This window comes from Arvicanthis niloticus, chromosome 1, assembly GCF_011762505.2.
Source record: "Arvicanthis niloticus isolate mArvNil1 chromosome 1, mArvNil1.pat.X, whole genome shotgun sequence".
NCBI lineage: Eukaryota > Metazoa > Chordata > Mammalia > Rodentia > Muridae > Arvicanthis > Arvicanthis niloticus.
In genome coordinates, this window is record NC_047658.1 from 119,238,509 (window position 1) to 119,264,436 (window position 25,928).

General features: G+C 47.6%; 1 protein-coding gene across 3 annotated transcripts; it reads right to left on the reverse strand.

Moving 5' to 3' along the window:
- Nucleotides 1–10,361: 10,361 nt before the first annotated feature.
- Nucleotides 10,362–24,645, reverse strand: Ms4a10 (membrane spanning 4-domains A10). 3 transcript variants are annotated; one of them, XM_076917372.1, is made up of 9 exons: nucleotides 24,501–24,593; nucleotides 20,891–21,051; nucleotides 17,549–17,742; nucleotides 17,079–17,198; nucleotides 16,114–16,157; nucleotides 14,280–14,411; nucleotides 13,156–13,266; nucleotides 12,515–12,608; nucleotides 10,362–10,475 (listed from the first exon to the last, which is right to left on the reverse strand). In XM_076917372.1, exons 2-9 carry the CDS (start codon nucleotides 20,977–20,979, stop codon nucleotides 10,399–10,401), a joined length of 861 nt encoding a protein of 286 aa, XP_076773487.1. In that variant the 5' UTR covers nucleotides 20,980–21,051; nucleotides 24,501–24,593; the 3' UTR covers nucleotides 10,362–10,398. The 3 variants fall into 3 exon arrangements, with proteins under 3 accessions (XP_076773487.1, XP_076773482.1, XP_034342580.1); XM_076917367.1 differs by having other exon boundaries at nucleotides 16,114–16,170; nucleotides 17,547–17,742; nucleotides 24,501–24,582; XM_034486689.2 differs by lacking the exon at nucleotides 20,891–21,051 and having other exon boundaries at nucleotides 16,114–16,170; nucleotides 17,547–17,742; nucleotides 24,501–24,645.
- Nucleotides 24,646–25,928: the final 1,283 nt, after the last annotated feature.

Below are 25,928 nucleotides of genomic sequence, written 5' to 3' on the forward strand. Positions count from 1 at the left end.
GGAGTTCACTGTCTGATAGATTGTCTGATAGGTTGAGAGACACAAGTGTCTCTTTAGAATACTTTTATTTCTGCCTGGATGGTTACATGCTGACCCAGGGTGAGGCAGGGAAGATGAAGACCCTGAGAAAAATTCCTGCAGGGTAGAAAGTGGATGCACAATTCTTGAACACACCCCCTAGACACTGTCACACATAGTCTCAGATGCATACTGATGGAGTCAACCTGAGTCTATCCTTAGGGGTAGAGAATAGCACAGCTTCTCCATGTCACTAGAAACAGTTGCACCCTGGTGTAATTATATGTTAGTTCCTGCCTCCCTGGTGTGGGCTCAGAGCCCTCACGTTCCTGATGTAAGAGGCGCTGCAGGGAGTTGTAGTTAGGTACCAATTCTCCCAGTTCTTTCAGCCTCTCAGTTCTTAAAGGTTCTGTTTGGTTACTTAAATTCCTGCCCCTGCTTGACTGATCCAATGCTCAAAGCCACAGTGTGGGGTGTCCCAGGCTCTGGAGGAGATTATCTGCCTCCACTCCTGCTCCAGGTTGCCTCAGACCCCCCAGTCCCCTTCCTGACTCTTACCTCTGTCTGGAGGAATCACTCCAACGTGTTGATCAGAGCACATCCCAAGTCTGCCTAAAATAACTCAGGTCTAATTTTGTGTCCCTTCCAGGGTGGTGTATGTGTGAGAGAGATCGATTTTGGATAGAAGACTTTTGAGGTGCCACTAATACCTGTGCAAGGTTCCACTTGAGCCCAGCCTGCTTTTATCATCGTATGCAGGGGTCAGGGGAGGCTCTTGAAATTTTCAAAGTAGCTTTCTTCCTCAGTTCTATCAAGTAGGAGGATAAGAAGGGGCTTTTGAGACCTCAGCAGGGTTCAGCCCCAGGCTCTTGTGAAGGTAATCTGGTAATTCATGCGCCCTCAGGCTTTTCCCTGGCTTACTGTTCCGTTCACTTACAGTTGAGGCTAGGGGAGGGGGGGCACTTTGTAAACATTATTTGCATATAGATCCTCATTTTAACAGTTGGCCTTTGTTAGCTATCAAAAGATCTCCAGGACCTCGAGTTTTCCTGGCAGAACCGTGAGATGAGTGGGACTAATAAAGGTCTGTCTATTTGTGTTTGTCTGTCTGGGCCTGTCTTTCAAACTCGCATTGCCTGCCTCTCTCTCTCTCTCTCTCTCTCTCTCTCTCTCTCTCTCTCTCTCTCTCTGTGTCTTATCTGTGGATATTTACCTCTGCCAGGGCAAAGTACCTGTCTGACTGTCCTTGTTTCTTGACTCAAGCATGAATATCACTGTGTGCTCTTGCTTGTATAAATCACATGTGCCCATCTGTGTGTGTCTGTGCACCTCTGTGTGCATCTGTCGATGCAGACCATTGTATTAGGGTTGACAATCATCCTCCTGGCTTGGTATTCCAGGGGACTAAAGGAACTCCAGGAGACCCCTGGTAGGCAACAAGTGTTATAGTTAGTGTTGGGGATTTAAAAACTAAACCGGGCTGCCCTAATGGGGTGAGTGATTGAAGCCTAGGAGAGTATCTGATCCATATCATGGGTCCATTTGTAGGCCCTGGTTTCCTTCAGTCAGCAGATCTTAGGTTACATAAATACACTAGGCCTTGCCCAGTCAGCACTTCATGGCATGTGTGAAACTCAGGCCCTCCAGTGCACAGACGGGGCAGTCAGGGACAGGAATGTCTGCAGGAGGGGCAGTTGCCAGGCAACTAAACCTTTCAGCTCTGTGACTAATCCTGGCTTACAGTGTCACTCACTGCCTGGCTTTGGCCACCTGCTTTATCCTTTCTTGGTTACCTTCTGGCAAACAGGAGATTTACTATGAAAAGCTGAGACGTCTGAGTCAGATTGGCCAGGCATGACTCTCACCTCTACTTATTTGCTGTGTGTTACCAGTACCCAAGCCTCTCTGTGCTTCAATTTCTTTATTAATAAAATGAGCCACAAGAACAGCATAACTGCCTCCTGGGGTTGTATAGAGTAAACTGGAGCTGCACAGTACATACCTGGCAGCAGGCTCCTCTCTGCTACTCACGGTTGCTTACATATTCAAAGACAGGTTTCCTACAGCTTTTCTAGAATCCTCTTTTAGTCAGGCAGAAATCTCCCATCTCTCCAACTGTCCCCTAGTTCTCTGAAGGCCTCCTTCCCCCTCCCCAAGAGCTGACTGCACTCAGCACCATGGATTCATCATCTTCCTATTTCACAGTTCCCAGTAGTGTGACCAGCTCTTCCATACTCTTCCTGGCAGTAAGCCACCATGTGGGCCTTCAGCAGAAAAAGTCCATGGAGCTCCAGCTGTCTCCTGGTGTTATTTTAGATATTGTAAGTTTTCCTCCTCTCCCCTTCCCTTACCTCTCCTTTCTTCCTGTTCCTGCTTTCACCTTCTCTATTTTTCTCCTTCCTTCTCCCCCTTCTCTGAAGCCATCTTGGTTAGCCTGGAACTCCTGGCAATCCACCTATCTCATCCTCATCCTGAGTGGATGCTACAGATATGAGCCCTCATGCCCAGCTAGTACAGGACCTCAGTTGAGTTGTTTTGGGGTAACCCCTAATCCACCTCCTGTTTGGCAAGTGTGCACAGCTATTTTCAGGGGTATGCTGTGAATTGGTTCCACAGAGTACATGGAACAAGACAGGGGAGCGCTCATCTCAGCTCCATCGCGCTGATCCATGAGATGGGGATGGAGGGCCTGAGTGGGAGGAGAAGCACAGGACCATTCACTTGTGGTACTTACTTCCCAGGGATCTGGGAAGCTGCTGGGTTAGGGAAGAGTTACTCCAAAGCTCTCTGGTACCTGCTTCTCAGAGTGGAGAACAGAGCTTACCTCCAGATCTTCTCAAAGCATCTGCAGGTTTTCCTGAAACAAGAAAGGGGCACTGCTGCCATCCCTTGGCCTGCAAGAGGGTAGGGAAGCTTGTATGTGTATGGGTGTGTGTGGGAAATCTTTATAGCGTGCTCCCCGACCTGCACAGGTCAGAGAAGGGGTCAGAAGTGACCTGAGCACGTGGAAGAAGGGACTCTAAGAAGGTGGACATTTTATATCCATCCCATTCTCTCCCTACTGTATCTGACAATGTTTCTTCAGCTTCAGTAAGAATCAGTCAGACTCAAGGTGAGTCCAAGCCTTAGATGTTAGGATTCAGTATGTTTGGTATGGGGCCATGGGCTTGGGTTTCTAGCAAACTCTCAGGTGCTGGTGCTGGTGCTGGTGCTGGGTCCACAGACCATACCCCAAGGATCAGTGTACTAGAGAAAGGTATGAAGGAACCCCTGAAGAGTCTGCCTTCTTTGCCTTCCACACAGTGCAGAGGTTGTGTTCAGTAACACCCTGTCATTCACCAAGAACAAGAATTCCCCTGTGCCCAATACTAGAAACAACCAGGGGAACAGGAAGTCATGGTCTCTGTCTCGAAGGAACTTATATCACTTTGGGGGTTCCCCTGGAGAACACAAATCTGACAGCCTTGAGGTCCTTTGAGCAGGAATGAGTTTCACCAATAAACAGGGGAGGTAATAGCATCTCGGAGAGGCCATAAGGTTTGCTGAACGTCTACTCAAATGTGACTTTAACTCAGACTCCTCAGCTTGAGGTCCTGCCCCATCACCTCATTGGGTGGGATGGGTGGGAGCCACCACCAGAAGTGCGTGGGGCTGGACATGGGACACTGACAGATTGTGTACATGTTGTGTGTAAAAGGAGAGCTCATCAGAAAGATGCGTAAAAATCGTCCCAGCATTGGACACACTCAATTCTCTGGATCTGGTCATTGACAGTTTCAGAACAAGTCACTTCCCTCCTCCCCTTCTGTTTGCTAACCTAACCTCATTTCCTCCACATCTGGCTTAACAGCTCTGTTTTCCTCACAGTGTGATATCCACTTCAGTGGTGGTCAGGCTCTGTCAGTGTAGTGGCCTCATCTCCACAACAACCCTTGCAGATGCTGTCTTTTTGTAATTCTGAGTATGGTACCCAGGGTTTCACATACGGTCAATAAGGGTTATAACACTGAGCCATACCCCCAGCCTTTGGAGATATTCACTTGATGACCAAGAAAGTGCATCCCAAAGCAGAGTATGAGGTCCCTTCCCTGAACCACAGATTAAACTGGTCCCTGGTTTAGCGGTGGGGAATCTCAGTTCTCTTATTGCAGTAGCTCAGACGAGCCCAGATCTCAGCCAGATAGCACATCCAACCTCAGGTGAGTGAACGGAGTCTCTCTGAGTCAACAAACTATTTTTTCTGTTTCCATAGAGCCTCCAAATGTCTACCTTACCCTAGGAACAGGGCTACATGTGGGACTCTCGGGGTCACTGGGTATGGCCTGAGCTCACCACCATCCTATTGTTTACTTACATCAAGAACTGACTGTTTGTCTTGTGATCATAACTCTGCATCTCATATGCTCTGACTCACTCTACCGAAGGAGTGTCATAGAAACAGACAGCTTGTTTCCACCGCTAACACCATTTATCTGCAGGTTAAAAGGCATGCTGCTAACAGGATGGTTAGCAATGTTGATAGTGCATTTTACTGCAGGAAACTAGAAAGTCATAAAAATGTTTAAGTTTTGCCAAGTTTAAGCCATCAAGATTCTGTCCAGGATAGCTAGCACTGGGTGGTGCTTGCAGGTCTTGTCTGAGTCTCCAGGTAATCTTGTTTTTCAGAGGTGCAGGGACAGAAGCTGGTCAGTGGTCCATCGAGGGTTTGAATCTAGAGCTCTGCTTCTAAAACACATGTGATTTTTACCCACACCTCTCTGCTTTTGTGCACTTTATCTAAAGCTTGAGTAAATTCCCACTGTAGCCTAGGATGGCTCTGTTCTTTCTAAATAAGCCAGAAGTTGCAGATCTTTAAAAGTGCCTCTCATCTGGGTGTGGTGGTGCATGCCTGCAAGCCCAGCAACCTCTCATCTGGGTAGCATGAGCCACCACTGCCTGGCTGAGATTTTTTTTTTTTTTTTTGTATTGTTGTTTTGTTTTGCCTCTTTTGATTTCTGTTTTTGTAGTGTGTGTGTGTGTGTGTGTGTGTTGAGAGAGAGAGAGAGAGAGAGAGAGAGAGAGAGAGAGAGAGAGAGAGAGGAGAGGAAGAACACAGGGTTGGATGGGTAGGGAAGTGGGAAGGATCTGGGAGCAACTGGGAGAGGAGAAAAATATGATCAGAATATATTGAATGGAAAAAGATTTTTTTCAATAAAAAAATTTAATTGACCATCTGGGAAAGATCAGATACCCCAGAAAGGGACAGTAACAGCTTTATTCCTTTGGGATGGAAGAGGTATAAGGCTGGAAGCCTATTAAGGGGATGCTGGCTTGGGTATTGTGTATAGGACCCTGAGTCCTTCCCTCTCCTGCATTGGCCCTGCTTACATCCCTGCCCCTGTGCCTTCCCACCACTTCTCTTCAATGAACAAGAAGTTGTCATCTCGTGGAGCCTGCCTTTGGTTCCTCTAACTCCCCTCAAGTCCCTGGAACCTGCAGTTTCTCTCTCTCCTCAGAGGTCTGTAAGGCTTGCAAGGATTCTAGAAGATGATTGCTAAAGATTTTGAGGCACTTAAGTGTTCTTTAAACCTGACCAAGCAGCTTGTAGCTCTTGTCAAAATGCAAAGTCTCAGTACTTTGGGAAGGGGCCGAGATAGCATTTTCTTTCAAGCTCCTGGGGAGTCAAAGCCACTGTTCCCTGGACAGGCCTTGGAGGAGGCAGCAGTCATTCTCTTGAGCAAACACTGGAGCACTGGGTAGCACTCCTGCCTTCTTGATTTCTGGGTATTTTGTGCACTTGCTGTGTGAATTTCATAGGTGACTGTAAGAGAAACACTTACCTCTAATCAGAGCCAACACCAACAACACAAAGAATCTTCTTAAGAAGTCCAGTTTGATGACTAAGGGGTTTACTAGCTGTAACTTACAGACATGCTACATTCACACAAAAAAGCCAAAGCCTCCCTCACCTGTTAGCGTCTATTTTACAGGGCTCTAAGGCTACTTACTGAATAATCAGTGTGAATCTGGACTTAGAGTGCCACCTAGTGTCAGGAATTAAAAGTAACTACAGGTCAGAGAAACTGCCCAAATCAAATTCAGAAATTCATTCTCCTGTGCCTTGGGTCCTTCCCGGGCTGAGCAAATACTATTAGATCAGTAGCTGTGCCTCCCTGGGCAAGTCACTCAACCTGCCTGAGAGTGAGCAGTGGAGGGCAAGATTGGACAGGCAAGACTCCTCATGTGCCAGGCCCTGGGCTTGTCCTTGATTTGACTGATGAGCCAGCAAGTGGTGCAGGTAACATAACATTTAGGCAGAATGTCTCCAGATTTTTCATCCTATGGATCCAGTCAAAAATTTCCATAACACACACACACACACACACACACACACACACACACACACACACACACACACACACTGAACCCTAAAGCACCATCCAGGAGCCCAGGCCTCACCCGAGCATAGGAATTCTCAATATTGGAATCTGGAATCTGTGTCTGTTATGAGGGCCTGTCCTTTGCTCAGAGGAGTGGCGAGATGTGTGGCTGGCTATTCTCTGTTAGAACCTAGACCCTTCCAGCTACAGTCTCGCTCCTCCCTCAGCTGCTCTGAGGAGCTAACAGCCCACACCAAGGACAACCAGCCTGGCAGAAATGAGGATAATGTGAAGTCCTCCAGCTGACCATTCAACTCCAGGAAGTGGGGTTTCCCTGGGAATCTCAGGCTGGGAGAAGGAAAAGACTCCAGAAAGGGGGGAGGGTACTTGGCTCCTAAAAATGAGATTTCACACTTTAAAGTTTGATTTCCCCCCTCCCCCCTTAAAGATAGGGAGTGTCTCACCATGTGTCCTGGAATTTACTCTGTAGTCCAGGTTGGCCTTAAATTCACAAAGACCAGCCTGCCCCTGCCTCTATGCCTGTCTTTTTTTTTTTTTTTTTTTTTTTGTGTGTGTGTGTGTGTGTGCACACATTTCTAATAACTTTTCAGATCACCCAGACACAGATGTGTCAGAGGTGGACAGGCTCACACCTTGACTGACTGCTTAGATGTGTGTATCCCTGTCCTGGAGATGAACTGGGGGAGAGGGCTGTCAATGGATTTTTGTTCCTCTTCCCAATGTGGCCACGTTGAATAAATCTCTTTGTTCTGCCTTTTAATTTGGCTGTTTTAATGGGCTTCTCAAGTGGCTGGGGAGTTGGCTTGGTGGTTGAGAACACTTGGTGCTCTTGTAGAGGACCCAGGTTCTGTTCCCAGCACCTGCATGCACAGTTCACATACACGTACATCTTATACATCTGGTTCTTATATATCTCTTCTGTTCTACCTTCCCAAGACTCCAGGAATCCAGTCCTGGAAATTTTGTGCTTAATTTTTTTTGTTTGTTTGTTTAGATAGGGTTTCACTATATAGCCTTGGCTAGGCTAGAACTCCCTATGTAGACCTCAAACTCACAGACATCTGCCTGCCTCCACCTCCCAAGTGCTGGGGTCAGACATATGCACTATCATGTCCAGCCTCTTGTGCTCACCCTTGCACTCTCCAGAGCTTCCCTGTAGAGCCGCTCACTTGTATTTCAGAAGTGGTCATGGGTCAGATGAAGCTCCACACCCTGTTTCTGGCACCCTGGGTTTCATCGTGTGCTCCTCACAGAGTTCCATCTTTATCTGCATCCACAACCCTTTTCCCAAACATCCTTGAGGACCAAGCGGGGATGCTGAGGTCCCTGCTCAGCTGCCTTCAACATACATGAACCAGCATGATTGACAACTCATAAAAGATGCACCAGTGGGGCTCAGTGTCCTACTTTCGGGTAGATCCAAGGTAGACTGGCTTCTCCTCAGTGCTTGTATATCGCTTTTAACCGTGGGGAGTACCTTCATGAGGCCCTTGACTTTCTGACCTTCCTGAGCCTATAAACCTGCAGATTATAAGATGGCAGAATGCTCCTGAGTTCAGGCTCAGGCCTGTGACTGAGTGGAATTTCTGGTCCTCGCACTCTCTTGCGGGTGGCTGTATTTGTTACTTTTTGGTTGCTGTGGTAAAACACTGACCATGGCAGCTTACAGAAGAAAGGCTTTATGATGGTTTATGGTTCCAGAGGGATTAGGGTTCATGATGGAAATGAAGGAGGCATGGCAGTGGACATGGTGGCAGGAACAGGAAGCCAAGAGCTCACATCCTTAACCAGAGCATGAAGCAGAGCCAGAACTAGATGTGGGGGAGACCTTTTATTTTCAAAGCCCAGCCCCAGTGATGTACCTCCCTAGTAAGGCTGCATCTCCCCATAACCTCTCCAAGCAGCACCCCCATCACCATCTGGGGACCAAGTGTTCAGATGCTGAGCCTACGGGGGACATTTCTTATTCAAACCATGTGAATATGAAGGATGACTTAACATCCATCTGCCTGAATTTTCTCAGCTATAAACTTTGTTTTTAAGACATGGTTTCTCTGTGTAATAGCCCTGGCTGTCCTGAAATTTGCTTTATGGACTGGGCTGAACTGAAACTCACAGCGACCCACCTGCCTCTGCCTCCCTAGTGCTGGGATTAGAGGCATGCACCACCACTACCAGGCTCAAAAACATTTTTAGGGGTAAAAAGTACTTAGTGTGGTTCTTGGGCACAGAGTAAGACTCAATAAATGTTAGCTAGTGACCTGAAATAAAAAGCTTAGTGTGGGGATATTTGAAGACTAGTCCCCTCCAGCTTGCAAAGGTAATTCTGTAAGTTTTGGTCTCATTACCCACTTCCTCTGCAGCTTTATCTCTGTGTAACTACAACAGGCTTTTGCTATGTGACCTTGGTGTGTTGATTTTTCTTATACATTCCTACCTGGAGGAAGGCAAGCAGTGCATAGATAGTCTAGAGAGTGTGGAGACTCTCCAGGATCCTCCCCGAGTTATAAAGCAGCACATAGCCACTGAGCAGAGAAGTGTCTCTTTGGCTGTGGAGACAAGGTGAAGAGGTAGTGTCAAGGACACAGCTGTTAGGAGTTCTGACACTCAGGCTGATTGATGGTGCAGATGCTTTTGAGTCACTTCTGCAAGTGACCCCAATGAATTCATTGCTTTACTCAGTGGGGACCCTTTGGTACGATGTTAGGGAGGCATCTTCTGAATTTAGGTTCCCTTTTCTCAGGTGACTTTAGTTTATGTTAAGTTGACATAAAACTAGTCAGCAGAACCTCAGATCCCTGGAACTTATGTAGACCCTGGGTGGGCATGGTGGCTCACCTGTAATTACAGGCTCAGAAGGCAGAGAGACATGGGATGCCCAGTGCAGGCTAGCTAGCAGGGAATAGCCATACTGGCAAGCTCTGGTTTAGAGTGAGAGGTCCTGCTTCAATGAACGAGGAGGAAGAAAAATGGAAGGTAAACCTCAGACCTCTTCATTGGATCTAGGATGCTTTCTGACATCAATAGTCTCCATATGCACATAAATGCATGCATACCTAACACGCCCTGACACATGTAAACATGCACACACATACATGTTCAATACACACACACACAGACACACACACACACACACACACACACACACAAGGCAGAGCCTGGACTGAAGTGGAAATTTCTAGTTTCTTTGGAAAGTTAGTTACATCAAATGCTGTTTTGCTGGGGCACACATGAGAAAGGCTGTCTTGCTAAAGCAAATACATGAAAGGCTGCTTTCCTGAAGCAGACACAGGTGAAAGGATGTTTGGATATAGCAAACACATGAAAGGACGCTTGATGAAGGAGTATAAATATGACCCCACATAATAGCGAGCTCCTTGCTATTCTTTCCTAATGACATGCATGTATTGGTTTGCCTTACATAGCATTGTTGAGCTCAACTTGTGATAATGCCACCATTGAGAGAAACTCGCCCAAGAACTGCTCCTGAGGTTCCTGCGGCAGCTTGTTGCTTCGTTGGCCTCACCTCAGGTTGGTTAGAGAGCCAGGCAGTTTCTTCAGGATTGAACTACAGCTGCTTGCTGAAAGGACTGGACTGTAGCTGCTGGTTCATGCCTGGTGTCTGCCTGCCTAGAGGACTGATCTGAAGCTGCTGAATAGTGTTTGGTTTTTGCTACAGGACTGAATTGCTGAAAAAGAAGATTGATCTTGCCCTCAAAGAACTATTGCTGAACAGGCCCACTCCCCCCCCCCCCCCACCTAATAACTTTTCTCTTCTACTACCTCTGCTGGGTAGTGGGCTAGAGGAGAGGTTGAACCCTTATTAAAAGTATGTTGTAAGACATTTATGCCTATACTGGACAGTTAGACCCGTAGGCATCCCTTGATACCTCCCTGGGAGAGGCCTCTTGGCGTCTCCACTCCACTCCCCTCTGTTTCCAGCATACTCTCAGAACACCCCAGTTTCTCTTTGTAGTAGTTGTGCATTTATTTGTGAAAGTCACATCTGTGTCATCACCATAATCCAGCCGATGGGAGGTGGGGATGAACTTGGTACTGCAGAGATACAGTGTTCATCTGTGGAACAAGGGAATAACCATTAGGCCTTCATGACCTGCCTCAGTGCTGAAGTACACTGCAGTGTTGAGGGAGGAGGCCCATGCTTAGGGGTTTCTATTAATGTTTCTGGGCTGGCAGTGGGGTTAGAATCTCAGACTGGAAGAAACAGTAGGTTTGGGGGCTACAAGCTAAGGTGGGTGCTAGACACAAGAGTTGATACTCTTCCAGCTCTCAGGATCCCAGGAAGCAGGTAGGACAGGGCTGAGGAGCCATGGCTCGAGCAATAATAATGTAAGATGTGGAACCCAGCCTTTTGTCCATCAAAGCCACCCTCTGGGTAACAGTGAGTCTACCTCACCCAACTGAGTTTTAGTTTCTCCATCTGTGGCATGAGGTTAAGTGAGATGATTCACCATGATTGTCTTAACATAGGAGTTTGATGATGCTAGAAAGTAGAATTCCAAGTTCAAGGAAATGTAAATGAGGTCAGAGTTCAAATCCACATCTTTTCTGCAAACTAAGTCGGGTGAAGACATCTACTTTGATTGTTTCCCAGCTGGGAAAACCCTCTACCAACTGAACTACATGCCCTTCCATTGTGCAAGTAATAACCCCTTTCTTAAATGGACTTGTGTCATTACAATTCAATGATGTTTAGAATCAAATAGATGCAGGGACACTTGGCAGTTCCTCCAAGTCAATAGCCAGGACTGAGCTCTCCCTGGACCCAGATGGCCAAGCCCTTAGTTGTGTGGTAAGTAGGCTGCTGGGAGGACAGGGTTCCCTTGAACTAAGAGGGCTGACGTTGCTGGTATTTGAATGTATGTACCTCACCTCCCCCATGAACTCTTCCTTCTGAAGATCCAGGGTCATGCCACAACCCGTGCATCCTCAGTGGGGCAGGAATTCAGCTTGCAGCTACACTAGCACTTACTGGGGAGCAGTCTTAGACTACTTTCTCAAGGTCCTTGGGCCTGTGTGAAGCAGAACTGGATGGAAGGAGTCAGAGGTCAGCAGCAGTCCAGAGCTGGTGGCCCAAGAAAGGCTCAGAGTAGGCTCTGCCAGTATCAGAGGAGGAGGGTCCCGGTCAAGGAGGAGCCTGGGTTATGGCTCAGAGACAGGGTGTGCTTGTGTGTTAGGGAATCTCATGGTAGCTTAGAGAGACTGCAGCAGAGCAAAGAAGCCCTGAGCAGCAGGTGAGGTCATGGCAGAGGGGCCAGGAATCTGGTGATATTTAGTCTTACCATGTTTGTTACTTTGGGGGCTTACTTTGGTTACAAAAGTTTTTATCGCTAAACAGAGACCCCTTATAATAATATAAGGAACAAATTAACTTAAAGAAATGGAAGGAATCCAGTGTGGCTAACAAATAAGACCAGACTGGTGAGTGATCTCTGATCACTGAAGGTTGGGAAGCAAGGAAGGCAGGGCCTTCCCTCAACTTTCCCACCAGCATGAGTAGCTCTAGAATTCTCAGGCTAGAATTTGATCTTGAATTCTACTTTTTCGAATCTCAGGTTTCTGAGCTTACAGGAGCCTCCTGTATCATGGCCGCCACTTCCCCTCCATTTACAGATGAAGACACTGAGGCCCCAGAGACAGAGACCTTGTGTGGTTTTGGTTTGATGTTCCTCTGACTGGTTTGGAGCAACCCAGTGATTCAGATTCATGACTACTCTAGACATAGCCTATGCCATCTCACTCCAGCCATGGACGGCCACTGTACACCTGCTGTGGGTGGGAGGCTGGGGTGTGCAGGGGTCACCTAAGAGCCGCCCTGGAAGTGGGCAAGGAGGACATCTGGGTCTACCCTGATTCAGTAGAGGAGGCTGGTATCTCAGGCACTGAGTTATCTGGGTCTGGGGTGGCATAGGGGAGGGGACCACCACATGTTCCTTGGTAGACTGTTTTAGAAAAATCACTGTTTGTTCCTTTCCCAGGGAGAACTAGCCCTTGTCTAAGCCAGGGAGAAGGGGCCATGGTGAATTCCTTCTGAAGATCTGTGGAGCTGGAATGAGAACCCCTTCACCTCTTACTTTGCTCGTGCTGTGTGTTACCTTGCGTCACATCTTCATAGGATGGTGGTGGCTCCAGTTGCAGGCCTTTAGGTTCCACAGGTGTGTCAGGAACGAGAGGGGTGTCATCCTTGTCCTGCAATAGAGAAATCACTGTCCTTATTGGTCTGGTACATGGTATGATCTCTTTATAAAGTGTGTCTTGGCAGGGTCACTTTCGAAGTCTTAAGCTCTGCATGAGGCTTGGTGAAGGAACCTCTAGATGTCTGTGTGTGACTGTCTTCCTAACACTGATTGAGAAAGATCTACAGGGCTTAGTTGGTGGGGTTTGAGTTCTAGTTCTGCTCCAGAGTCTTGTTGACTGTGGGCAAGTTGTTCATTCCAACGTGGGCTGGTGTGCTCTAGCTTTAGGAGGTGGTGTGATTTTTCTAGGCCTCGGTTTACTTAACTGTGTAGTGGCAAGTACACACCTGCCCGAAAGAAGTTGAAATAAAGCTATGTTTATCTGTGTCATTGTGGCTCATACCTATACAATTATATGCAGATGAATGCGCGGCTCCACAGAGGACCCATAGCTCCTGAGTGCCCAGCCTGTGACCCTTGCCTGCTGTCTGTCTGTTCTGAGCTCTCTGCTGCCTAATGTGTCTCCGTGCCCTGAGGGTTTGTCTACAGGAAGGCCTCACCTCTGCACGCAGGCGTTTCATCCTACAGGCTGTGATGGCTGTAGGTCCCGACAGGAAGATCTCCAGGAAGTTGAGGCAGAACAGAGTCAGCTCTAGTCTTTGGATGTAGGTCTGCAGGGAGTGGCAGGAAGAAGGATAGGGTATCTTGCCTCTCACCTGAGACTGGCAGGCAGATCCTCAGCAGAAACATCAGGGCTTCTGCTCCCCTCAGAGGGTAGGGAGGTCTGAGGGATTGGGTCAGTTTCTATCATGCCCTGTGCCTAGTGCTGAGCACATAGGGGGGTTAAGTGAATGTTTCCTGAAGCACGAGGACCAGAGAGTCTCTCAAGTCCCTGGAAGAACTATAAGTGACCCTAAGGGTCATCTGGACAGCTCTACTCAGCGGATGGACTTGCCTAGACCCAGCGAGAATGTGTTTTATAGCAGCATGGGGAAGGGGTGAGCTGGGAGCCACTGGGGCAAAGCTACTGACCATCCACTCTCCAGGCCGTGATGGCTGTGGGCCCTGATAGAAAGATCTCCAGGAAGAGATCTACATTCACCAGGGAAGCACGCATGCATATGCAACTTGAGTCACTTTGGAACCTGGCCAAGAGGCGCCTAACTTAGAGTGACAGTGTTTGCCCCTGTTGTAGAGGAGCAATGGTGCAGTAAAAGGGAACTGGACTGGCTGTTGCAGACCAGGCTTTAAGCTTTCACTGTACCCTGGACTTACTGCATGGCCTCTGGCCGTTAATTTATCCATTTTGAACCTCCCATAAAATGAGGGTAGCAAAGAGGACAGCCTGTCTGCTGCAAGGTTGTTGGGAGGAGGAGGTGCTTTGGCTGTGGAACCAGCACTTCTAGGGCGTGGTCTAGCAGTCAACTGGCTGCTCAGCACCAGGCAGGACATTCTCTCCCTCTGGGCCTCAAGTTTCCCATGTGTAAAAGGAGGACTGGACATGGTGACTGACTCATGAGAAGGCCAGCCATGTTGCTTCCACCATGCCTCCAGAGGGATGTGTATAGATTGGCAGTGCCTGGTTCCAGAACAGGTTTTCTGAGCACTGGTTGGTTCTTCTCAGCCAAGCTCAAGGCTGTTCCCTCCTTGGACTCAGAGGACTCATGAGGGGAGGGAAACTCACTGTGGAGGTGGGGTATGGTCTCCAGATTGGCCATGGAAAAGGACTCTCCAGAAAGAGGTCCTTGGCGATGACGAAGAAGCCAGCCAGTGCGCAGAACAGGCTCATGATGTTTGCTGTCACACACAGACTCTTCTGCAAGCAGAGTTGAAAATGTTAGAGCTGGTGGCCAAAGCTTAGTGATGATGCCCAACTCAAGGCCTTCCTTCCAGGAAATTGGTTTATGACACCCTCACCCATATCTGGAGGCTCTGCCCATCTTTGAGCTCGAGGCTGCTAACTCACACACTAGGTTCTGATTGTTGGGAAGGGCCCTGGCATGCTCATCCTCTATTGGACACATTGGAAGGACCAGTAGCCCAGGCCAGGTGCACGAGGCTTATACTAAAGAAGGATGCATCACGACACACTCCCCAATGACCATCCTGTATCAGGTTCCCAAGCTCTCAGAGTCTAACATCCAGAGGACTGCACAGGGAAGGGCAGGAAGAACCTGAGGGTTCTGCCTCTTAATCCCTCAAGGTCTTCCTTCCTCTCCATCTATCCTGCTGGAGTCTTGAAACAGGGCTCCCTGTCAGAAAGGTCTCTGCCTGGGATTTCCTGCCTCTGCTGAGTCAAACGCTCATTTTCTATGCCCCTCAAGAAGCTCAAGGACATGGTAGGATTTATATTCTAGAATAAAACCTTTGGGCTGCAATGAGGAGAGAGTCTGGGATGTCTCCTCCATATCACAGTTGATGGGGTTAGAAGTGAGCGCTAAGAGAGGGTGTGGGTTGGGGAAGGTGAGGACTTGAGGGCTATCAATAAGTGGTGCTTGGACCGGGAAAGGGATGCAGAGCCAGGTGGTCCTCAGGCTGATGGTTTAGGGGTTTGAATTGCTGTGTAATGAATGAAGTCAAAACGTGCCAGGTTTGCTCTAAGGAGCAATAGGCGGTTAGGTTTTGTAAGGGGAGTAGGCGTCATATTTCTCAGTGGTACAGGCAGTGATAGGTTGTCTTTGTTCAAGTAAGTAACTCCCGCCCAGGCTCATGTAGGTAACACTAATTAAAACACAATGGGACACAAATCCCAAAACAAAACAAAACAAAAAAAACACAAGAAAGAAGGAGGGAGAATTGAGTGTTGAGGGAGGAAGCAAGGGTTTGTGGGAGGGGAAAGGCATAAGAGAAGGTAAAATGGAATATTATCCATAGATAATATTTTTGATCATAGAGATATGATCAAAGTAAGCAATACATATGCATGAGTTGTGAAAGAATAAAGATTTGACAGATTTGGAAGGAAGCCCAATCTTCCTTGTTATGCCCAATCTTCATTGTTAACTTGATTTTGAATCACCTAGAAGCCACGCCTCTGGGGATGTCTGTGAAGGTATTCTAGACAGGTTTGACTGATGAGATAGGACCCACCCTAAAAGTGGGTAGCACCATCCTATTGGTGGGTGGGTCAGATGAGCACTGGCATCCATCTCTCTGCTTTCTGATCTACTCAGATGTGAGCAAGCAGCCACCTGCCCCTTCTGCCAAGTCTTCCTCACTACAGTAGATGGTACCCTCTTAAACTACAATTCACTCTCTGTCAGGCATCTTGAAAAAGCAATTAATGAAGAAGCCAAGGTCTGTTCTAGATGCAGGGATAGGTTCCTGGAGCCATTCCTGAGAGGGCAGGAGCTCCATGTGGGGGCGCCCCTTCTTCCTTGTCAACTCTAGTCAGTTGTCTGCACCTGGAGCCTCTCAGATGTCTTCTATTCTGAAGATGCATTCAGGGTACCCCTGCATACAGATGTCCTTGTCCCTCCCCCTAGTTTTGAGAGAAGGATCTCAAGGTACCAACTCACCAGATAGGTCTTAGGGAATGTCACTGCTGTTATGGTCAAGATCCCTGAAATGAGAAACTGTAGACCAGGTTTGGAGGTCAAAGGAGAGAAGTTGAGGTACCTTGAGACCACAAAGTCCCCTTCATTCTCTAAGAAAACAACCCCCTTTTGGCAGGTAAGGCAGAGAACACCACTTGGACAGAGCAAGCCAACTCCAGCCTCTGTCCTTCAATGTACTTACCTGTGGAGGACACAAACCTCCAGACTTTTTGCAGGTCACAGCTAGGTCACAGTAACCACCCTCCCTCAACCTTGCTCCTGCACTAGGACATTGTTTCTGGCTCTGAGGCCTAGGGTGTTTCTGATCTATCTTCTATACGTATGGTGAGTCCTTGCTATGTGCCCATCCTGGGGAGCACAGGGTGGTAGTCATCTCATGTGTAGAAAGACCTGTTACTGTAGTAGGAATGCTAAGCTGGGCAGTGGGGATGGAGGACTGAGGGGAAGCTGGGGATGGGAGTGAAGACATTTGCCTAAGAGGATACAATGGAGCTGGGGCTAAGTGTGAAGGCACTTTTCAGGGTCAGGACAGTGCCCATATTGTCTCTCATTCTGGCTGATGGCCCAGAAGGACAGGAGTTGTGGATCACAGTTGTGTGTGGCTGCAGGAAGAGCTTGATAGTGATGAAAGGCTTTGGCTACAAAAGGCTGGGTGCTCAGAAGCCTTGTGAACCAGCTCATACTGGCTCTTCTCTCTACCTAACATACATGGTCAATTAAAGGAGGGTCCACAGGGCCCATGAGTGACAGGTGCTCTCAGGAAGGAGCTATGGATAGTGTAATTGAGGGAATGGAAGACAGAGAAGGAAGATGGAGGCAGACAGGCTCACTCTTTGTGCCTCTTGGCTGCACTCAGCCTCCAGTGCCAGGGCCTCTCAGGGGCCCCCTGTGTACCCCTGTACCCACTGATTCGGGCTCTTACTTACAGAGAGAGTTCCCCAGAGTGGATACCAGCACTTCACCACCACCAAGTGTAGATTCTTGACTCTGAAGACCAGGTAAGAACCAAAGGCCAGGTGTGCCAAAGCAATGATTATGTGAAAGCCCTGGGTGGGAAGCCAGAAATAGCTAAGGTGAGGTGGCAAATGGCTAGCCTTACAGACTACCAGTGCCTGGACCTACTGGTGGGAGTTCTTTTCCTTACTTCTCAGGGGTCTTAGTCATCAAGGAGGGACCCCCTCCCCAGGGCTAACTGGAGGGACAGGCAAGGATGTCAAAACCCCACTTGGGGGCATGGGTTCTGGTCGGTCTCTGCATGGCTGGCATCCTGGGCCCTGTTCACACTCCACAAAGCACCAGCCTCCCTGTTGCTTTTGTTTCAGTTCTAGGATGAGTGTAACGGAGCTTGAGGCTCTCCCCTTAACCTCTTCCCTGGGTGTCACCTCCCTACTCACACCCAACTTCTGCAGCAGGCCACTTCCCTCCAGGGCTTTTTCAAGCCGCCTATCTGGAACCAGATGCTGGGGCTGGGCCACTTTCTGTGCAGGCTGGGCAGGTCCTAGGTTCTGCCATCGAGAGACTTTTCCAGTAACACTGCTGGGAATCACTGTGGGAGCTTGTTTATCCATTGACTCTGGCAGGGAATCCTGGCTGTAGACCAAGAAGAAGGACTTGTCAGGGTTGAGCTTGTGTCTGAGGCTCGGATGCAACTCTTGCTGTCACCTCTGCCCCCTGGACAGTGGTGGCCTTGTCTAGTAGCTTTTGACCTTGATTTGTTTTCGGATGGTAAAGCAAAGCTTTTTATTAGAGGTGTTGGAAACACACACGTATAACAAGCACACACAGAGAAAAGACCCTCTGCAAAGCCATGTGGAGACTCAGAAAGTAGAAGCCCATTGACTTTGATTTAAACAGTCCAGGGCCTAGCAATGTTTTCAGCCTCTCTGGGGAGGCAGGGAAATGACGGCCAGATGGACTTCATTGCCAACCAGTACAAGAGGGAGCTTCCACTGGCTACCTAAAAGGTAAGCAGGAGCTAGGGGTCAGGAGGCCTGGCTCATGTGAGCGTTTTGCAAACAGTCCCCAATTGTGGCTTAGAATGAGACAACTGAAGGCGACGGGAACAAAACCATGGCCCTTCAGTGATGCCCATGTCTCCTGGGTTTGAGGGGACAGGTGAGAGAAGGCAAGGAGATTTCTGCCTGGGGCTTTCTCTGAGCACACATGGAGCCAGTGAGTCAGTATTTAACAATGTCCACAGCACCAACACTCATGAGTCCTCTCTCTGTTCCAAGTGAAAGAGTTAAAAATCTTTTAAGATAAGAGTTCAGAGCTGGGAGTTCAGGTCAGCGTGACCAAGTGCTATGGATACCAGGAGAGTTTGAGTTGGGAGGCCCGTGCACCTTGGATACCAGGAGAGTTTAAGTTGTGCACCTTGGATACCAGGAGAGTTTGAGTTGGGAGTTCTCAGTGCCTGTACATCCTGGATACCAGGAACTTGGCTGATTACGTATAGGCTCTTAGAGAATAGCCTGTTCCTTGTACCCTGTCACAAACTGAATAATGGGCTGGGACTTTCCACAGGTGCTCTCCAATAGCCCTCCCTTACTCCCCCTGGGTTGTGGTTCTCCCCTGAGTTGTGAGGTTGCATAGCCAATAAATAGGAGTAGAACCATGGTAAGCTGGCCTAACCCCATCTCCTGTGTTCTTGGCCTGGACTGCTGGTGGGACTCCCTAGTTGATATCTCCATGAACTGGCCGTGACAGCTCCTGGTTAGTAGAAATGATAAGTGGGCCCTTTCTTCCTTGGGCTTTATTTAGAAGCTGAACCCAGAGAAATGGCTGTGTGGCTTTTTTCTGTGAGCTGATCTGGGAGTGTTTGGCTTCAATTGTATAGCTTTTCCCAGGCCTTTTTGATGTAGCTATGACTTCAAATGAAGCTTCTTGGGGACAGAGCTGAGATGACTTAGGGTGTCTAGTGGTGGTGGCCATCTGGCCACTGGGGATGGGGAGGTGTCTACACCTGGGTGCTTGCTTCTGTAAGCTGTGGCAGTGGAAATGGTTCAAATATTCAGTAAGAAATTGGACTCAAGAGGACAGAGTACCCTCTCCCAAAGCACATCCCATGGAACTTAATGGATCTACGTTAAAAAGGATCATGGTTAAACAAGTTTAGGAAACCTTGCACATTACCTTCTTACTTTTTTCAAGACTTTAAGGACTCCTGCAGGGGTCTGGGCAGTGGTGGCGCACGCCTGTAATCCCAGCACTTGGGAGGCAGAGGCAGGTGGATTTCTGAGTTCGAGGCCAGCCTGGTCTACAGAGTGAGTTCCAGGACAGCCAGGGCTACACAGAGAAACCCTGTCTCGAAACCACCCCCCCCAAAAATAAAAAAAAAAAAATGACTCCTGCAGGGATGTGCTCTGTTTTGATACTAAGGACATCTACATTTAGTTCTCTGTAGAATCTTCTTCCTTAGAGTCCAGCCATATGCTGCAGTTGATATTCTGTAGGGTCTGCTTTGGGTTTAACGACAAACTTCCAAACCTCTGGTTCTCGGAACTTTTTGGGTATCTGTTCCACCTGTTGGTGCATTCATGGCTGCCTTATAGTTGGGCTTGGGCTTGGGCTCTGATCCCAAGGCTTATTTCCAACTTGAACTTGGAATAGAATGATGCTAAGAGGAACTGTGTATACACGTAAAGGGGAGGGAATGGAGGGGCAGGCCTTAGACAACAGAGGGAAAGGGGTGTGGGTTATAAAGTCCCTTGCCACGTTCCAAAATCAAGAGTGTAATGGCAGTAGGCCATTGCCAACAGTGACTCTGTCTTGCTGTAGCTAATGGTGACTTTATCTTGCTGTTGGCTATGGTGACTCTGTCTTGCCCTGTTTTTTTTTTTTTTTTTCCAGCTTTCATTGCTTGGCCCCAGCCTTCACTCTAGTTCCAGAGTCACGTCCTTAAGATAAGGGCCTGGCCAACAGGAAGTTGTCATTACTGGTATTCAAAACACAGGCTGCTGATTGAGCCATGTCTTCAAGATAAGGGCCACATAACTAGACGATCAGTTACTGTTCTGAAAAACACAGCCTTCTAACTTCCACATAGTGCTCCCAAACGAAATCCCCCACTTCCCTAGACATGAACTTGAGACCTTAGTTTGCAACCTGGTGTCTTAGTCACTGTTCTATTGATGTGAAGAGATATCATGATTAATCACCAAGCTGCCATGCATGGCACTGGTGAAGTAGCTGAGGGCTTTACATTCTGATTGATAGACAGACAGACAGACAGACAGACAGACACACACACACACACACACACACACACACACAGAAAGAGAGAGAGAGAGAGAGAGAGAGAGAGAGAGAGAGAGAGACAGAGACAGAGAATAAGAGATTGAGAGAATGGCTGGGCCTGGCATGGACTTTTGAAACCTCAAAGCCCACTCCGACTGACAATCTTTCTTTATCAAGTTCAAACCTCCTAATCCTTCTAATCCTTTCAAACAGGGCCACTCCTTGGTGACTGAACATTCAAATATATGAGCCTATGGGGGGTGGATTCTTACTCAAACCACCACATTGGCCAACATAGGATTATAGCCATATCATAATGTAAAATTCATTTAGTCTGACTTCTACTTCAAAAGTCCCCATCATCTTTCAGTCTTAACACTGTTTAAAAGTCAGGATCTCTTCTGAGACTTATAGCAATTTCTTAATTGTAACTACCTACAAAATAAAAGTCAAAATGCAGTTCACACACTTCCAGCGTACAATGACACAAAATATATATTACCTTTCCAAAAGGGAGTAAAGGGAGCATACTGAGGAAATAATGGACCAAACTGAGACTGAAATGAGCAGGGCAAACTCCAAACTCTGCATCTCCACTGATGGCACAGTGTTCTTAAGATCTCCAACTCCTTTCCAGAGCAGCCAGGACTACACAGAGAAACCCTGTCTCGAAAAACCAAAAAAAAACCCAAAAAATCTCCAACTCCTTTTACCTTTGACTGCAACATACTTCTCTCTCTTGAGATGGCTCCACAACAAGTCTGCAACTCTCCTTGGCAGGTATCTCCTGACTCTGGTGTCTTCATTTTGCACTCTCCAGTAAAATCTAAGCTTCACCTTCATAGCTTCACTTAATGGGGTCACTGGGCCTCCATGTAGAGACAACACTGACACATGCTTGTCCTCAGTGGCTTCTCTGAGCCATGGAGGAAGATTTCACACTCCCCCTTCTTGTATCCTTCCCTCTAAAACCAGAATCACGTGGCCAAAGCTGCCAAGTTCTGCTGCTTGATGGTGTGGGAACTTAGCCCCCTTGCTCAATTGCATTTGCACGAGCTTTCTGTTGTTGGTTTCCTTCATTGCTTAAGCTTCTCTCTAATTCCTTTTCACAGGTTGGAAGCTTAGCTGGGTGGGGTCTTGTCCTGTGGTCACTATTCTATTATTCTATTTAGAATCAGGGTTTTCTTTAAACGTTTTATCTACTTAAGCACTAGACTTAACTCCAACACCGCATAGCTTAGTGCTCATTTTCTTCTCATAGTTTACGTTTTATATTTCTTTGTGTCAAGCTCATTGTTTTACATTGTAAACCTGTACAAGAGTGACTATTAATAACCACATGACATAGCTAACAGTAGGCTATCTCAAAATCATTGGTGCCAACGCCATTAATCCAAAAACCCTTCAATTTAGCCCCAGGCAAAATTTTAGGGCAAGGGCAGTCACCTTCTTTGCCAAATACCACAAGAACAGTTTCTAGGCCACTTACTACTGATATTCTTCCTTTCTGAAACCTCTTGAGCCAGGTTGTCATAATCTACATTGCTTTCAGCACCTTTGTCTTCCATGCTTCTGTTAGTAAGCAGATTAGTTCCCATTAAACCACTTTAAGTGGTTATTCAATCACTTTTCTGTTTTAAACTCCCCAACTCTTTCAAGTTTCTTCAGCAAACACCATGGTCAGGCCTAGTGACAACTTCTATCTTAATTACTATGAAGAGACATCACGACCAAGGTAACTTATAAATAAAAGCATTTAATTGGGGGCTAGATAACAGTTTCAGAGATTTAGTTCATTATCATCATGGCAGGGAACATGGCAGCATTCATGGCACTGGTGAAATAGCTGAGAGCTTTACATCCTGATCCACAGGAAGAGAGAGAGAGAGAGAGAGAGAGAGAGAGAGAGAGAGAGAGAGAGAGAGAGAGGCTAGACCTGGAATGGGCTTTTGAAATCTCAAAGCCTACCCCCAGTGACACTCCTCCTCCAACAAGGCCACACCTCCTAATCCTTCTAATCCTTTCAAATAGTGCCACTCTCTGGTGACTAAGCATTCAAATATATGAACCTATTGGGGTCATTCTTACTAAAACCACCACACCAGGCTACTAGCCTCTTCAATAGTGCCTCTTTCTCCCTCTTCAAACCTTCTCTTCTGGGCTTAGGTTTTTCCAGGAGTCCATCTTTTAAAGCTGTTGTTGGTAATGAACCTATAGAATGCTTGTGTCCTGTTGCCTTGCCCTCCTCACCTCCAGGATGTGCCCTCCCCACCCCCATCCCTGAGAAGGCCTGAAAGACCTTGTTTACCACAATAGACCAAATAATAGGACCTAGGTGGAGTTACCCACCTTGGCTGCACTCACAGCCTGCTATAGGAACTTAGGAGAATAAACTGCCTGCTGAGCTTGCCTTGAGACATCTCCAACTGTGACTAAGGATAGGTTCCCCCCACCCATCTCCAGCAGTGACCAAGGATGGGTTCCCCCACCCATTTCCTGCTGAAGGGGTTCAGTGGGGCTTTCCCTTTAAATTGAAGAGCTGAGCCTTAAACTTCAAGCCTTGATCAGAGAACTTTGTCTTGGCTTCATCTTTCTCTAGCCCTCTGTCCCTTTCTTCATTTCTAGCCCCCATTTTAGGAGAACCTGCTTGGTCTGTGGCCACAGGCAGCTATACCAGGACAGGACAGACTGCCATGGGGTGAAGGGAGACTGGCAGGATGGGAGGGGCAGAGGGAGGATTTTTTGACCTCCTTTCCCAGGCTCCTTAGCCAGGTGAGGAGCCACAGACCCAGCTGTCTGGTATCTTAAGGAACCTCAGGGTCTTGGTGATTTTTACTCAGCCTCGGACTTTCTGAAAATATCTCCTGTTTCCTTAGGCTGTAGGAGGCAGAGACAGAGAGCTAGGAGGATCCTTCAGCTTTTTAGAGGGCTGGAACATGAATCTTCCAAGCAGACAGGCCAGGCCTAGGACTACTCCTGCATCTCAGTGTATAAGTCTGTTTCTACAGATACACAGGAACACTAGTGCTTGCCTGAGGGTGGGCTGTGAGGATTAATTGGGCTGGGGCAGAGGTTAGAATTTAGTAATAAAAGCCAGTGATGCTTGCCCTACAGCCTGAATCTCACCTGACATTTGTCTGGTTCTCTGCTAAGACAGGTCCCATTCTTCTAGGGTGGGAAGTTCATTGCTTCCTTCTGACTCCTGCTCAGAGCAGGGAGAGGAATCAGCTAAGGGCTCCTGATAGCTGGGACAGTTGTGGAGAGGGGAGTGTGTGAGGATAGCCAACTGGGAGCCCACACCGCCCTTCAAGACTCTGTCTGCAGAGCAATGAGCTGGGTCCCAGGGAATGTGTGGAATGGGTAAGATCTGTCCATGGGAGGTCTGGGGTAGGAGGTTGAGAAAACCTTGATGTGAATGTGACCCTAAGCAGACAGTGCAGAAGAAGCCAAGAGAGCAGAGAGGGCAGTGTGTGTTTACACATACATGTGTATGTGTATATGTGTACATATATGTACATGTGTGTATGGGCATGTTAGGCAGAGAAAGGCAGGAACCGAGAGGTACAAAGTCACCCTTAGAAGATTCAATTTTCAGTCATGTTAGGTTAGAAGGAGCCCTGACGTTTGTAAAGTAACCTTTCCCGGGGTCTCAGGGCTAGGCACTTGATGTAAAGGGAGGATCTGGGAAACAGAGAGTGGACTTTCCCAAGTCTCTTTCCTGCTCTGCCTTTTCAAATCTGTCTCTCCATGTGCTCAAGGTCCCAAGATTAGAAGGGAAGAGGTTTCAATCCTCTTAGCTCTCAGGATCACCAACTGGTAGTGGGCTGGGCTCTTGGTAGCAGACTCCTCCCTGGAGAGAGGCCAGTAGTAACCCCACTTCCCAGGACTCCATAGCATGGACCATCTGTTCTCCAGCTGCTGCCGATATTGCTTGATAAATAGTTCCTGTTCCCTTCTGGGGGGATGTGGGTCAAGTTTCAGCCATTCACCTCCAGCTTGCAGTTACTGACTGACAGGCACAGGAGGCTGATCTCTTGTGTTAAGACTGAGCCCCATTCGAGGCCCTGATGACCCTCCCTTGTTTGTTTCTGCTGTGGAGATGGGGTACTCACCAGGCTCAGGGACCTCTGCTGTAGGCGTCGGCTGTGCCGTACCATCCAGAGCTGCCACAGCATGGAGCGGAGGTGGAAGTCAGAACATCTTTATGGCTTTAGACTTTGGATTCCTCTCTTTCCAGGACCCACCCCTTGCTCACACTCCCAGCTAATCAGAGAAGCACTCAAAACCATCTGGCTTCCAAACCTGGACAGGTGAAAATCTGAGTCCTTCCTTACGTCTCCCTTCAACAGCTGAGACAGTTGCAATGTTGACATTTCAGATAATTTGTGGAGCAGGGCCGGATGAAGGCATTTGTCATGTTGGTGGAGGCACATCTGAATGATTTGATTATTAAAATTTTCAAATTTTTATTTGTGTGTGTGATTGATGTGTGTGGTTGATGTGTGTATGTGTGTCTGTCTGTATGTCTGTGTGAGTGTGTGACTGCGTGTAGGTCAGAGCACTTTGTGAAATTTATTCTCTCTTTCCACCTTTACACGGGTGCTGAGGACTGACCTGATATTGACAGGTTGTGCTGTAACTTTAGCTTCTGAGCCACCTTTCTGGCCTCTCAAAGAATCTTTTAAGTTTTTGAAAGTCAAAGTATCCATAACAGTAGGTACAATGATCCTGCCCCACCCCCTTGTGTCCCTCCTCAAATTAGCCAGGGTCATCCTTAGTGTTTGGTTGACTTTGATCTCTGGTGGTAAGCAAGACAGATGTACTGTCATCTGTGTAAGCAACGTAGTGTTTATCTTGAAAAGATATGGGTTTAAAAGGTATGGTCATGTGACCATAAGTAACAGAAAGCCCTGAGACTGAAGTCCAGCCACCACCAAGCTTGCAGCCCATGTGACTCACAGAGGAGAACTTATCAAAAGCATGTCTGGATCTTGACCATGGACATGGTGGGACAGAGATTATGTACTTCAAGCTGTCCAGTCTGTAGCATGCAGAACTAGATAACTATTGTGCTTTTTCTATTTATCTTTTCTCCAGCTTTTAAAAGCGGAGAATACACATTCAATTGTTAATATTTAATACACATATTAAAGTGTATAAAGCATATGCAGTTAGGTAAGTTTGTATGTATATGTGTGTGTGTGGTTATTCGTGTGTGTATATCCCTCCACCCCTGCACGTATGCTGTATGCTTGTGTGTGTGTGTGTGAGCACACATGTACATGTTGAAGCCAGAGATCAGTGTTAGGTGTGTTCCTCAATTATTCTTCATCTTACTTTTCTTTCTTTTTTAAAAGATGATTTTATCATTTAATATGTATGCATATTTTTGTTTGTATGCATGTCTGCGCACCACATGTGTGCATGCCTGGTACCCGTAGAGGCCAGAAGAGGGTGCCAGATCCCCTTGAGCTGGAGTTTCTGACAATTGTGAGCTGCCATGTGGCATGTGAGTGCATGAGAGGAATCAAACCTTGGTC